The 13,836-nt window shown below is 35.4% G+C and overlaps 1 protein-coding gene across 9 annotated transcripts in view; it reads left to right on the forward strand.

The window, feature by feature from the left end:
- WWP1 (WW domain containing E3 ubiquitin protein ligase 1) overlaps nucleotides 1-13,836 on the forward strand; it is a 141,337-nt gene that overhangs the window by 27,564 nt on the left and 99,937 nt on the right. For all 9 annotated transcript variants that reach the window (XR_012416484.1, XR_012416483.1, XR_012416485.1 and 6 more), the window contains exons 2-4: nucleotides 3,288-3,378; nucleotides 10,026-10,164; nucleotides 10,809-10,933. Coding sequence is in view for 6 of the 9 variants with exons in the window: in XM_045398467.3 (XP_045254402.2) it covers nucleotides 3,309-3,378; nucleotides 10,026-10,164; nucleotides 10,809-10,933 (334 nt within the window). In the remaining 3 variants the exon portion in view is untranslated. The remainder of the gene's footprint in view (nucleotides 1-3,287; nucleotides 3,379-10,025; nucleotides 10,165-10,808; nucleotides 10,934-13,836) is intronic.

A 13,836-nucleotide genomic window follows, 5' to 3' on the forward strand; every position in this document is an offset into this window, starting at 1 on the left:
ATATCATAGACAAATAAACATTTCTGTACACTAGTTTCTTTATTGTGTGCAGAAATGTTACCATGAGATTCACAGAGTACTCCTTGGAAGACTGACAGCTTGTTATTTGGTGGCCGTTTGGACCTTAGCAGTTCTTTACTGGGCTTCCTGTAATTGCTCGTTGGTCAAACTCTTGAGGCTCAGGATCCACAGTACCCCACATTTCTGGATTTCTTTTTCAATCATGGAATCATGGTGTTTTCAAAGGAAATGAATAACAAAAGATGAGGTCATGATAACTGTCAAAATAATTCATTTCTTCTTTGTCATTAGGAGTTGGAAGAATTTCTTACGACTTCAGTGTAGAATGTTAAATCTTGGAGACAGAACTGAGAGGAAGGTGTTAATGCTCAGAACTCATCTGTCTTTTTTCTTTTCTACTTACTGTTCTTTTTCTTAGATCCATTCATGTTGTTGCTTATAGCTATATTCATTCTTTTTTTTTTTTTTTTTTTTTTGAGGCAGAGTCTTGCTCTGTCACCCAGGCTGGAGTGCAATGGCACGATCTCAGCTCACTGCAACCTCTGCCTCCTGGGTTTAAGCAGTTCTCCTGCCTCAGCCTCCCGAGTAGCTGGGTTTAGAGGCATCTGCCACCTCGCCTGGCTAATTTTTGTATTATTATTATTATTTTTTTGGTAGAGGCGGGGCTTCACTGTGTTGGGCAGGCTGGTCTTGACCTCAAATAATCCACCCGTCTCGGCCTCCCAAAGCACTGGGATTACAGGCGTGAGCCACGACCCCCACCTAGTTCATTCTTCTCACTACTGTATAATGCTCGATTGCATGAGTTAGCCTAATTTATGTAACCATTTTCTACCAATGGACATTTGAGTATTTTTCACTTTTTTTGTTGTTATGAAGAATGCTTATACTTGGTACACAGGTACAAAAATTTTATAAAATTCAAAATCGCTCATTGAAGGGCATGCAAATGTTTAACTTTAAATGATAATGCCAAATTGTTTTCCAACAGGATTTTGCCATCTGAAATGCCTACCAGCGGTATATAAGAGCCACCACTGTTGCATGTTTTTTGCCATTATTTGGCACTATCAACATTCCTAGTTTTTACCATTCTAATGAATTTAAAAATGACATCTGTGTGGTTGTATTTCTCTGATGGGCAGTGAGATTTGGCATTGTTTCATCTTTGTTGGCCTTAGAAATCTCCTTTTCTATATAATTACAGTTAAGCCTTTTGCCTAATGTGTTGTCTTTTTCTTATTTGTAAGTATTATATAGTAGTAAATACTAATCTTTAGTTTTTTGTTTTGCAAATTTATTCCAGTTTCTGGCATATCTTTTCATTTTCTTTATGATGTCCTGATAAACAGAAGTCTCAATTTCCATGTAGTCAAAATATTCACACTTTTTTTTTTCTTTTGAGACAGAGTCTCACTTTGTTGCCCAGGCTGGAGTGCAGTGGTGTGACCTCGGCTCACTGCAACCTCCACCTCCCGAGTTCAAGCCATTCTCCCTGCCTCAGCCTCCTGAGTAGCTGGGATTACATGTGCCCACCACCACGCCTGACTAATTTTTGTCTTTTTTTAGTAGAGACAGGGTTTTGCCATGTTGGCCAGGCTGGTCTTGAACTCCTGATCTCAGGTGATCCGCCTGCCTTGGCCTCCCAAAGTGCTGGGATTACAGGTGTGAATATTCACACTTTTCTTATTTGGTTAGTATGCCCCTGTCACTTAAGAAATCCTTGCATCCTGGGAGGACACAAAACAATAGTTTTCTGCTGTAATTTGTTCTAAAAGTTCTACTGTTTCCCTTTCATATTTATGTCATTGGTCCATCTTGAATTGGTTTTATATATGATGTGCAATAGGGGTCCAGTGTCATTTTTTTTCCATATGGCTAATTCAAGGTTTATTTAAGTATCCCCCTTTTCTCGTGGATCTGCATTGCTACATCTCTTATATGGCTATGTCCTTATATGCGTCGGTCTGTTTTAGGGCTTCCTATTTTGTTTCATTTTTTTCCCCTTCATTAGTCTTATCAGACATTTATTATTTATCTTAGTGTTTTCTAAGTAGATCTGACTTTGTCGATCCTTTCTGTTACCTTCTTTCTACTTCGTTAGTTTCTGCTCTTTATTAACTCCTTTCTTTGGGTTTGTTCTGTTTTTCTCTTTCAGACTTACCAGATGACCTACTAACACATGAGTTTTCAACCTTTCCTTTCCTAGTATGTCTTTAAGGCTATAAATTTGCCTCTAAGTATAACTTTTCCCATACATTTTCATATGTGGTATTTTTGTTTCTCAGTTCTTAGTTTTTTTTTTTTTTTTGTAATTTCCAACATGGTTTCTTTTGATTCATTAATTATTTAGAAGTGTTTTTAAATTCTATTCATATTTTTCAAGTTTATCTTTTGTTACTGATTTTTAACTTAATTGTATTACGGACAGAGACTTAGAACATTTTTTGAAATTTAGTGAGCTTTTCATTGTATCTCAGTGTATGTTTTTTTGTATTGTCACTCATGTCTCATGAGTACCTGAGAAAAATTTTTATTTTCTAATAGTTGGTTGTGAGGTTCTGTTGATGTTATTAAATCCTGCTTGTTCATTATTATTTTTTGTCTGCTTGACTTATGATTAATTGGGATGTGTTGAAATCATCCACAACAATGGCCGAGTTGTCAGTTTTTTCCTGTAGTTTTTACTGTATTTTGAGGCTTCCCACCCACCCCATGTAGATTGTGAGTTTTATTTTGTCTTGTTTGGATAGAGATTCTCGTTGTTGTTGTTGAGACGGAGTCTCGCTCTGTTGCCCAGACTAGTGGCTTGTTTTCATATAAATTTGATTTTTAAGATTATAGACTCGGACTTGGTTGGTCTTCGTCTTGGGTACTCCCAATGGCTTAAATTGGGGTACCTTCCTAAAACATGTATATATATATGCTTCTGCCGTATGTTAGGAGTTTCTACTGACTTGGGCCCTTGCTTAGTATGGGAATCTCAGCTCCTTCCCCTTGTAGCAGGCCCAGTGCTTTGTCTCTGGATCCCAGCGTTCCTGCAGCAGGGCAACATTCTAATGTTTATTTTTATTTTTGCTTACTACTCACCATTTTTTCTGTTATTTCAACTAACTTTAGGGTTTGTTTTAATGGGATGGTAATAGGCTTCATAATTTCCCTGTACTTTTTGAGAACTTCTTAGTTGATTTAAAAAGTAGTTTTAATATCTTGAAAATTATTAACTCTTATCTAACACATGAATAAATTCCCTTTTTTAAAAATAGGTTTTAGCTGAATTTTGGGACATGGCCACTGCTTCACCAAGGTCTGATACTAGTAATAACCACGGTGGAAGGTTGCAGTTACAAGTAACTGGTAAGTTATTTTTATATTTAATATGGTGATTCCCTGATAAACTTTTCTTTTGAATACCTAATTCAGCAGACTTATTCCAGAAATATAATTTCTTTTAGATTCATACTATGGCGTATTTGTTGCAATAGGCCTCAAAGGTAGATGCCCTCCAAAAGTATGCTATTTATTCAGTAAATATTTATTGAACCTATGCTGGATGAAGAGAAGATAAAGCCTCTGTAATGGTGGGAGAATTTGGGCTTTTGAAAAGTATCATTGAGTTGACCCTTAAATGATTAATAGGATGGAGCAGGATGCTAAAGGCCTTCTTACATACATTTAGTCATTTGTTCAATCATTGGGCAAATATTTAAGTGGGATTACACAGTGCTGTAGTTCCCATGGTACTCATTACTGTAAGGTTAGCTGTTTCTGGGAGGTTTCAGTTAACAGACCTAGGAAATGTTTATTGTAGAAAGCAAAAAATAAAAAATATTTTAACATCCTTAGTTCATGCTGATATTTCCAATTCATAATAATAACTGTAGTCTGTAAGTACCATTTTCTACTAAAAGGAAAAAAAATTAAATTAATTTGACTTTATATTTATATCTTTTTTTTTTTTTTTTCTTTTGAGGTAGGGCCTTACTCTCTCTCCCTGGCTGGAGTACAGTGGCACAAACATACCTCCCTGTAGTCTGAAACTACTGGACTGAAGTGATCCTCATGCTTCAGCCTCCCAAGTAGCTGAGACTGCAGACGTTCAACACCTTCCCTGGCTAATTAAAAAAAAATTTTTTTAGAGACAGGGTCTCACTATGTTGCCCACGCTAGTCTTGAACTCTTTGTTTCAAGCAATCATTTTGCACCACCCTCCCAAATTGCTGGGATTACAGATGTGAGCCACAGTGCCTGACCTGTAACTCCCTTCTCTTAATCAAAAAATCTTCATTCAAAATGACATTATCATATTATCTGTTTTATCCTACCACACCAGTTCAAAATAACATGAAAATTACCAAAAACAGAGGAAGGAGGAGATGAAAACAGGGGGAAAAAAAGGTAATTAAAAAAATTACCAAAAACAATAGGTCCACTCATTGCAGTTTAAGATTTTTTTTGTGCGTTTTCCCCCTTTAGGATGTATAATCAAAATACCATGTTTTAAAGTACCTTAGTAATTCTCTATTTGGTTATGTCACTAAATTGATAATTAGTTAAGTTCATTTTTTTTTCAGTGTTTTTTTTGTTTTGTTTTGTTTTTTTAATTTTGTTTTATAACCTTGTAAGACATTTACATAGTCCCAGAGTCAAAACCAAGGTACCTTCAGAGAGGTCTGGCTACTTGGTCCCATTTTCCCACTTCTCTCCCTTGCCCTGTAGGTTCACATTTTTTATTAGCTTTGCTTTATCTTTCTGTTGCTTCTTTTTGAAAATATAAGCAGATATGTGTTCAGTATATGTATCTCATTTCTCCTCCTAATCCCCTAATTCTTACATACTTTTCTGTGCTTTGCTTTTTTTAACTTTATAGTATTATTCTGGACTTTGTTTCATGACAGAATATTCTTTTTTATTATTGCACCATACCTTGTTGAATAGATGTAAAAAAGCTAACTAATCTATTGCTGGACATTGGAGTTCCACTGTTTGCTATTACAAATAGTGCTGCAACAAATAACTTCATACAAAAGTTGTTTATTATTTCTGCTCATGTATCAATAGGATAGGATCCTAGATTGCTGGGTCAAAGGGTAAAAACACATGTAATTTTGCTAGGTATTGCCAAGTTCCTCTCCATGGGGCCTGTACCATTTTGTGTCTACACCAGCTGTACATGAGAGTGCCTGTTTTCCCAAAGCCTAACCAAAATCTATTGTCAAGCTTTGGGATTGTTCATAATTAGATACTAAAGTGGTATCTTAGTGTTATTTAAATAGCATTTCTCTCACTGTAAGTAAGGATGAACGATAAGGGATATTTGTATTTTGTTTTCTGTGAATAATGGGCATGTATTTTTGAAACAGTTCTCCTGATGAAGCTGATAGGTACTCCACTGAAGAACCACTTACATAATTCCTTCTACTTTTGTTCTGTATAAGAAACTTAGAGCCTTATTTTCACCACATTTTCAGTTCATTGTAACTTGCCTAGGACCAATGGACAGTACACCCGAAGTTTAACTTTCAAATTATCTTGATCTATGTGTAAGAGTTCTTAAAGTAAGAAAAACCTAGGCTGGGCATGGTGGCTTATGCTTGTAATCCCAGCACTTTGGGAGGCCAAGGCAGGTCGTTCACGTGAGGCCAGGAGTTTGTGACTGGCGTGGCCAATATGGTGAAACCCCATCTCTACTAAAAATACAAAAATTAGCCGGGCATGGTGGCACATGCATGTAATCCCAGCTGGTTGGGAGGCTGAGGCGTGAGAATCACTTGAACACTGGAGGTGGAGGTTGCAGTGAGCCGAGATGGCGTCACTGCATTCCAGCCTGGGGGATAGAGTGAGGCTCTGTTTCTTTTCTTCAAAAAAAAAAAGAAAAGAAAAGAAAGAAAAAAGAAAAACCCGATCTGGCTAATTTGAGCTGAAAAAGAACTTACTGAAAGGCTATCAGGTGAATCAAATCTGGAGAACCAATTGGAAAATAGATGTGGACCAAGGGAGTCTAAGTAACCAAAACAATGCCACGACAGTATTTATAATTTTGAGCATCAGTTGCTGCTCTCCTTTGAAATACAGTGATCCTCTTGGGAAATAATGATCATGGACCTGTGCTAAATGGCACCAGGTTTTAGTACCTTCTTTTCTTTTTGTCTTTGTCTTTTGTTTTGTTGATCTAATTTTTAAAATAAAAATCACCTTAAAATTCCCAGTCTTACTGATCTTACAATCACTTCTTAAATAAAGATTACGACTCCTGATTTGTCATTGAGGACACTGAGAATCAGAGGGATTAAATTAAGTGCCTTGGGTTAATAATGAGAAACTAACAGAGGTCTTAGGACTCCAAGTTGTTTCTCCTTTTATTAGATTACAATGACCTCTGTATTGATTTTTCTTTTTTTTTGAAATGGAGTCTTGCTCTATTGCCCAGGCTGGAGTGCAGTGGTGCGATCTTGGCTCACTGCAACCTCCCGCTCCTGGGTTCAAGTGATTCTCCTGCATCAGTCTCCCAAGTAGCTGAGATTACAGTTGCATTGCCAACATTCCTGTCTAATTTTTTTTTGTATTTTTAGTAGAGACGGGGTTTCACCGTGTTGACCAGACTGGTCTCGAACTCCTGACCACAGGTGATCCGCCTGCCTTGGCCTCCCAGAGTGCTGGGATTACAGGCGTGAGCCACCACACCCAGGCTTTTCTTTTCTTTTAAAAACAATAAGTAACCAGGTTAAGACCCCTCTAATATTGCAGTCTGGCTGTTTATTGTCTGTAAACTGAGGTACTCTGCCCTAAGCCGAATTATTAAAATCTCCTAATTTATTTTTATTATTAGCATAGTTACTCTTATCCTCATTTCTGTTCTTAACCCTTATCTGATTGGCAGCAACTTATAAGAATAAGAGCATTGATCATGGAACGCAGGGAAACTGATGGAAAAAATAAAACAGAAAACTACCTATTGTCATATGGTGATATACTGTAATGTACCAGGTACCTAAGGATAGTAGCATATAGAAGTGTATTATCTTCGATATTTTAGATTTTAGACTTTCAACAGGAAAGAGTCAGAAGCATAAAGTGTGCAAGATATATTAAAAGGATGAGATTGAAGAACAAATGGGATGTTATATTCATGTTTATAATTTTTTTTAGCTATTTTGTCTTCTAGAGCATTAATTTCATTTTTTAAAGTAAAAATGCCAAATCATATGCCACTTATTTTTGTATGAGTGGTGTGAATTATAGACTTCATTCTTTTCAAATGTTTCAACATTTATGGACTAATCTATCTTCCCATTGATTTGAAATGCCACTGTTATGCATTAGTATCTTGCTTGTTCTCTTTACTTCTCTTTTACATCACTGTCAAACCATTTTAATTATTTTCACTTTATGGTGCTTTTTAAAAGACTATTTTGATAAATTTCCTTTTATTACTTTGCATTTTAAAATATACCTTTACTGTTCTCAAATTTTCTTTGGCTTTTGTTTGAATATTTAAGTCTCCCCTCCTTTTCCTCTGCCCCGACCAAAAACACTCAAAACCAATCAGTTGGTGTTTTTATTTTAAAATAATGTATTAAATTGGAGCTAATTGAAATATTTCAGTGTTAAATTTTTCAAATCTAGGAATATATCATATCATTTTTCTTACGTCTTTGTTTCTATTGGTAAAGTTTTATTGTTCTCTTCATGTGACTCTTACGTATTAAGTTTATTACTAGATTTTTTGAAGAGACGTTATTGTCAGTGGGATTTTAAAGTTAACGCTCCCTACCCTCCCACACATGACTCATTTTCTGATAGTTTAAAAATACTTATATAACCTTAGGGTGGAGGACAGTCTGTGTATAACACCAAAGGAAATTCATTAAATAGGAAAAAAAATCTATATATTCTACTAACTAGAACAACTTTTTGAATTAATAAGATTGTCTTCTAGTTATTTAAAATCACAGTATTATATTTATATGTGCATTTTTGCTAGCATATTTATAAATTCCTCATGAGATTAAAGATTATTATCTTTTCAAAATCTCTTTTCTTACCTTACCCTCTAGTATTGTTGAGTATTTTGCCAAGTAAGGGTATTCATTGGACGTATTTTGGATGGATCTGCAATGAACTCAGAGAAGAGTTAATACTATATAGTCAGTAGTAATAGAGTAACAGCTACCATTGTTGGATGCCAGGCATTCATTGATGATGATAGTGCTTTGCATGCCTTCACTCACCAATCCTAAGAATCAGGTACTGCTGTTCTTCTAATTTTTCAAGTAAGGACGGAGAAATTAATTGACTTACTATGGTCAGGCTTTTAGTAAGTGGCACAGTTGAAAAATGAACCCAGATATATCTAACCCTCTGCTTTTAACACCATCATATACTGACTTTTCCTTCTTCCAGTCTTCTACTATATGGATAAGACTTACATATACTGAGGAAATATATGAACACTTTTATTCAAAGAATCTTGGGGAGTTCTTGGGAGAGAGCAAGTCTGGGCCTTCTGTGTTAGTTCAGTGACACTGAACTTAGAGCAGTTTGGAACCGTGAAGGATGGAAATGAGTTTTGCTAAGACCCTGATAGTAGCAGTTCAGATATAACATTGAACACTCTTTAATTGCTATGTTGCCAGTACTTAAATATAGTATTTGTTTTACATCTTGCATTTATCACATTGTATTTCAGTGGTTTATTTGTGTGACTCTTTATTTAGATCATTATTCTCTCACAATGGAATGGAAGCTTACATAGCTTTGGTTGTTTTTATATCCTTAACATCAGTTGTGTGTGACATGAAAGAGGCTTTTCCCTTCCTCATCTCTGACCTAGGGTGTTCATAGGTAACTGGTTATAGAGGTGATCTTGATAAGTTGTTCTTACTGCCTGGTCATCAGTATTTTGCCCAGAAAGTAGATAGTCCCTGATTTCTTCATATGTCGGGTATGTTAGATTTAAAATTCACTTTCTGGAAGGGGTTATGATTAACTTTTATAATGACATTTTGATTTTTAAGTTTTTATTTGAAAATGCATCCAGATAAAACATTAAAACATTTTTTTAATGCCACAGTTATGTAATTTCAGAAAGATAAGTTAATAGTACCTGGCAAGGGTGTTAATGGGCATGTTGAATCTGAAGACACTTTTCCCTTGATCTTTACTGCAGTTGTTGGGTGAGGATGTGGAGAAATCAGTATATATTGTTGGTAGGAGTATAAAATGGTGCAGCCACTTTGGAAAATAGCCTGGCAGTTATCATACAAGCCAGGAGTTCTACTCCAAAGCATATGCCCAAGATAAATGAAAACTTACGTCCACACAAAAGCCTGCACACAAATGTTCATAGCAGCTTTATGCACAATAGCCACAAAGTGGAAGCAGTTCATATGTTTATCAGTTGATGATAGATAAAATGTCATATACCCATATAATAGAATGTTACTTGGCAATAAAAGGCGTGGAGTACTGGTGCATGTTACAATATGGATGAACCTCAAAAATGTAATGCTGAGTAAAAGAAACCAGTCACAAAAAACCCGACATTATATGATTCCATATATGAAATGTCCAGAATAGGCAAATTTAAAGAGACAGATAGTAGGTTACTGGCTGCCTAGGGATGGGGGTAGGGAGAGGGTTGATTGGGAGGAGAAAGAAGGGGGTGACTGCTTAATGGTATGGAGTTTATTTTTGTGGTAACAAAAATGTTTTAAAATTGATTGTGGTGATGGTTGTGCATTCTGAATATAGTGCGACCATTGAATTGTACAGTTTAAGTGGGTGAATTATATGGTATGTGAATTATAGCTCGATAAAACTGTTTTGGAAACATTCAAATGGCTCTCAGGCATTATCAATAGCCCTTTTGTATTGTTCCTTCATTCTGCCAATGAGAAGGGTTCTAGTTGCACAAGAATCACAATTCCATTCTTACTGATTGATTAGTGCGCAGTACTACTTTTTGGCAGCACATACTCACTAGTGAATTATTTGTCTGTTAGTTTCTAGTGCCAAACTTAAAAGAAAAAAGAACTGGTTCGCAACAGCAATATATACAGAAGTAGCTGTAGATGGAGAAATTACGAAAACAGCAAAATCCAGTAGTTCTTCTAATCCAAAATGGGATGAACAGCTAACTGTGTAAGTACCTTGTATAAAGGATGGAAAATCTTCACAAGAGAGTATGTTTTTTGGAATATGTTTTTTATTTTGTAAAATGACTTCAAAGTAATGAGTGTTTTTTTAAAGTGTGGATCGACAGTTTAAAGTATGGAGAAATTTTTGATTAAATTATTTTTCAGGAGTGGATGCATAATAATGCTTGCTTTTGCTTTATAAACCAAATTGTTTCCATATAGACATTTTCTCTGACTGTTCTGATACAGAAATAAATAGGACTGCATATTAGTCATTCTTAATTTTGGCATTTCAAAATAATAATGGCATAAATTTGTGTATAGTAAAAGTATTATGTAAGTCTTTAGACATTTGTTCAAATAGAAACAGTGTTACTGTGAACTCTCAGTAAGACTCTTGTGTTGGTGTTTTGGCTTGCTAATTCCAAAAATCCTCATCTAGTTATTAAAGTCCTAATGTATTTGAAAGTAAAATATTTTTATTTATGATTCAAGTAGTTTCCTGTTTCATACAATATTTCTTCTCAAATAAATGGAATTCATGGTCTTTAAAACATTACTGAAATAAATGGTTTAATAGGAATTGTTACTTATTAATAGAATGACGATGTCTGCTCCTGTGTTTTTGTTATAATTTTACCCTTCCAGAAATGTTACACCACAGACTACATTGGAATTTCGAGTTTGGAGCCGTCACGCTTTAAAAGCAGATGCTTTATTAGGAAAAGCAACGATAGATTTGAAAGAAGCTCTGTTGATACACAATAGAAAATGTAAGTTTTTTGTTCTGACCTTTATTTCCTTATAAATTTATTTTAGACACTTTGAACATATCCCGAAGCCTAAAAGCAAAAACATAGTTTTGTATTCATAAAGAACTTCAGTTATTGCTTGTGATTGATTAACTTTGTGGCATTTTATGAAATAGGAAATATTTACCATGGCCTTTCTCCAGTCTGCACGTTTACAAGGTGATCTAAGTCATCCACAAGTACCCTATTATCAGTGACTATCAGTCATTTATTATCTGCTTGTTATTATATACTTTAAAACTTGAGAAAATTATCATTACATGACCCTACTCTATTTCGTCACTCGACTAATAACAATTTTATTTTGGCTAAAATAAATTGTAACTCTTAAGTTTTCTTTTATTATTATATAATTAGTTTATTGTAAAAAATAAGAAGATAGAAAATTATAGAGTAATATAAAAATTTTCTATAATTTTACTATCCAAGGATAACCAAGCTTAATAATTTGGTCGCTGCCCTTTTTCATAGACACAAAAACACATATTTCTTTTCTTCTTTGCATCTACTAGTTTATCCTTTGCTTTCTAGAAATTTAACAATATACCAGAAATATTATGTGTCCATGAAAGTTTTTCTAGACTGGGATTTTTAAGGTAGTTTAGACTTTAATTATTTGTAAACCTCCTATCATTATATGCAAAAATATGGGGTTATATACATATATGTGTAATTCTGGGGAGAGGGTTCATAGCTTTTATCAGATTCTCAAAATGTGTGATCCTCTGAATGTTAAAAACCAGGGTTCTGGCTGGGGGCAGTGGCTCACTCCTGTAATCCCAGTACTTTGGGAGGCCAGGGTGGGCAGATCACTTGAGGTCAGGAGTTCGAGACCAGTCTGGCCAACATGGCGAAACCTCGTCTCTATTAAAAATACAAAAATTAGCTGAGTGTGGTGGCATGTGCCTGTAGTCCCAGCTACTTGGGAGACTGAGGCAGGAGAATCACTTGAACCCGGGAGGTGGAGGTTGCAGTGAGTCGAGACTGCACCACTGCACTCCCAGCCTGGGCGACAGGGTGAGACTCCATCTCAGAAAAACCCACAAAAAACCAGGGTTCTAGTTTATGATTTTTAAGTACCATAAAATAAATTCTCACACCACAATTTATTTAGTTTCCTGTTGTCTGACACTTAAGTAGCTTGTAACAGTTCACTAAAAATACGCTCTTGCTCAAATCTGTAAATATTTTTGCTCTTCTTACTTCCTTGGAGATTTTCTTATTAATTCCTAAAAGTAGGTTTGCTGAATGAAGTAAGGGATGAAATGCTAATGATGAAAATAGCAAGTTAATCTTTAAAAAAGTTCTTTCTGCAAATCCACATGCAACTTAAAGATCTGTTTTGATCTAGTGTTTGGAAATAAAGAGTTATGAGCTAAGAAAATATAATGTGATTATGGCATATAATTAGAACTAGTAATTAGTAGTTAGTATAAACCATAATAATTTTTATATATTCAGCTTAAAACATTTTTTTTTTCTCTTAAAGCATTGTAAGTTTGATTCTCTGCTGTGCCATGGCTTTTTTTTTTTCTTTTTCTCAATGAGTCATGCAATTCATCTTGATTCAGAAATAAGTAATAGGTTATTTAAGTATACAGTACCTTGCCTGGATTATTACTATTATTTAACCATATTCCCATTGTTGGACATCTAGATTGTTTTCAATTCTGTTATGTTAGACTCTACTGAACCTCCATGTAAAGATAACTATCCACTTATCTGCCAAATGATCTTCTAGGTAGGTTGTGATGTCATTACACTTCGAAATGAAGCCCTCACAAATTGTTAAAACTAAAAATTACCTTGGCCGTGTGCAGTGGCTCACGCCTGTAATCCCACCACTTTGGGTGGCTGAGGCAGGCGGATCAGCTGAGGTCAGGAGTTCGAGACCAGCCTGGCCAACATGGTGAAACCCCGTCTCTACTAAAAATACAAAAATTAGCTGGGCGTGGTGGCGCATGCCTGTAATCCCAGCTGCTGAGGGGGCCAAGACAGGAGAATTGCTTGAACCGGGAGACGGAGGCTGCAGTGAGCTGAGATTGTGCCGCTGCCTTCTAGCCTGGGCAACAGCGTGAGACTCCATCTCAAAAAATAACTAACTAACTAAATACAAATTATGATTTAATTGAGTAGGATATGCTCAGGAAAAATAAAATTTAATAAACATACAGTGAGTAGATGGCTTCAGAAATTGTCGTAGCATCCTGCACACCTAAGAAGTCAGTAAATTAGTTTGCAAGGGCTGCCATAGCAAAATACCACAGACTGGGTGTCTTAAACAATGGAAATTGATTTTCTCACATATCCGGAGACTGGAAGTCTGTGATTAAGGTATCAGTGGAGTTGGTTTCTTGTGAGGCCTCTCTTGGCTAGGAGATGGGCATCTTTTCCCTGTATCTTCATGTGGTCTTTCCTCTGTATATGTGTCTGTGTCCAAATTTCCTCTTATCAGGACACCAGTCATTGGATTAGGGCCTACCCCAGTGATGTTATTTTAACTTAATTACCTCTTCAAAAATCTAGTCTCTAAAAATGTCACATTTTGAGGTACTGGGGAGTAAAACTTTAACATACTAATTTGGTGGGGGACACAAATCAGCCTCAAAAGGTAAATAAATTTATTTGGAGAATTAATCTCATGATAGTATCATAATCCTTTTATGATAGAAGACATTTATGGGTATTAGTTTTAGTCATTTATAGACAAATGAGTAACTAAAATAATTTAAAGTAAAATTAGATTTTAATCTAAGTGAGTTGTTCAAGAGTATACACATAACTTTGGGTTGTGATTAAAATATAAGTTTTCTGATTCTTAGCTGCCTAATTTTGATTAGAAGTAATATAAAATTAATAAGGTT

The sequence above is a fragment of the Macaca fascicularis genome, chromosome 8 (assembly GCF_037993035.2).
Source record: "Macaca fascicularis isolate 582-1 chromosome 8, T2T-MFA8v1.1".
NCBI lineage: Eukaryota > Metazoa > Chordata > Mammalia > Primates > Cercopithecidae > Macaca > Macaca fascicularis.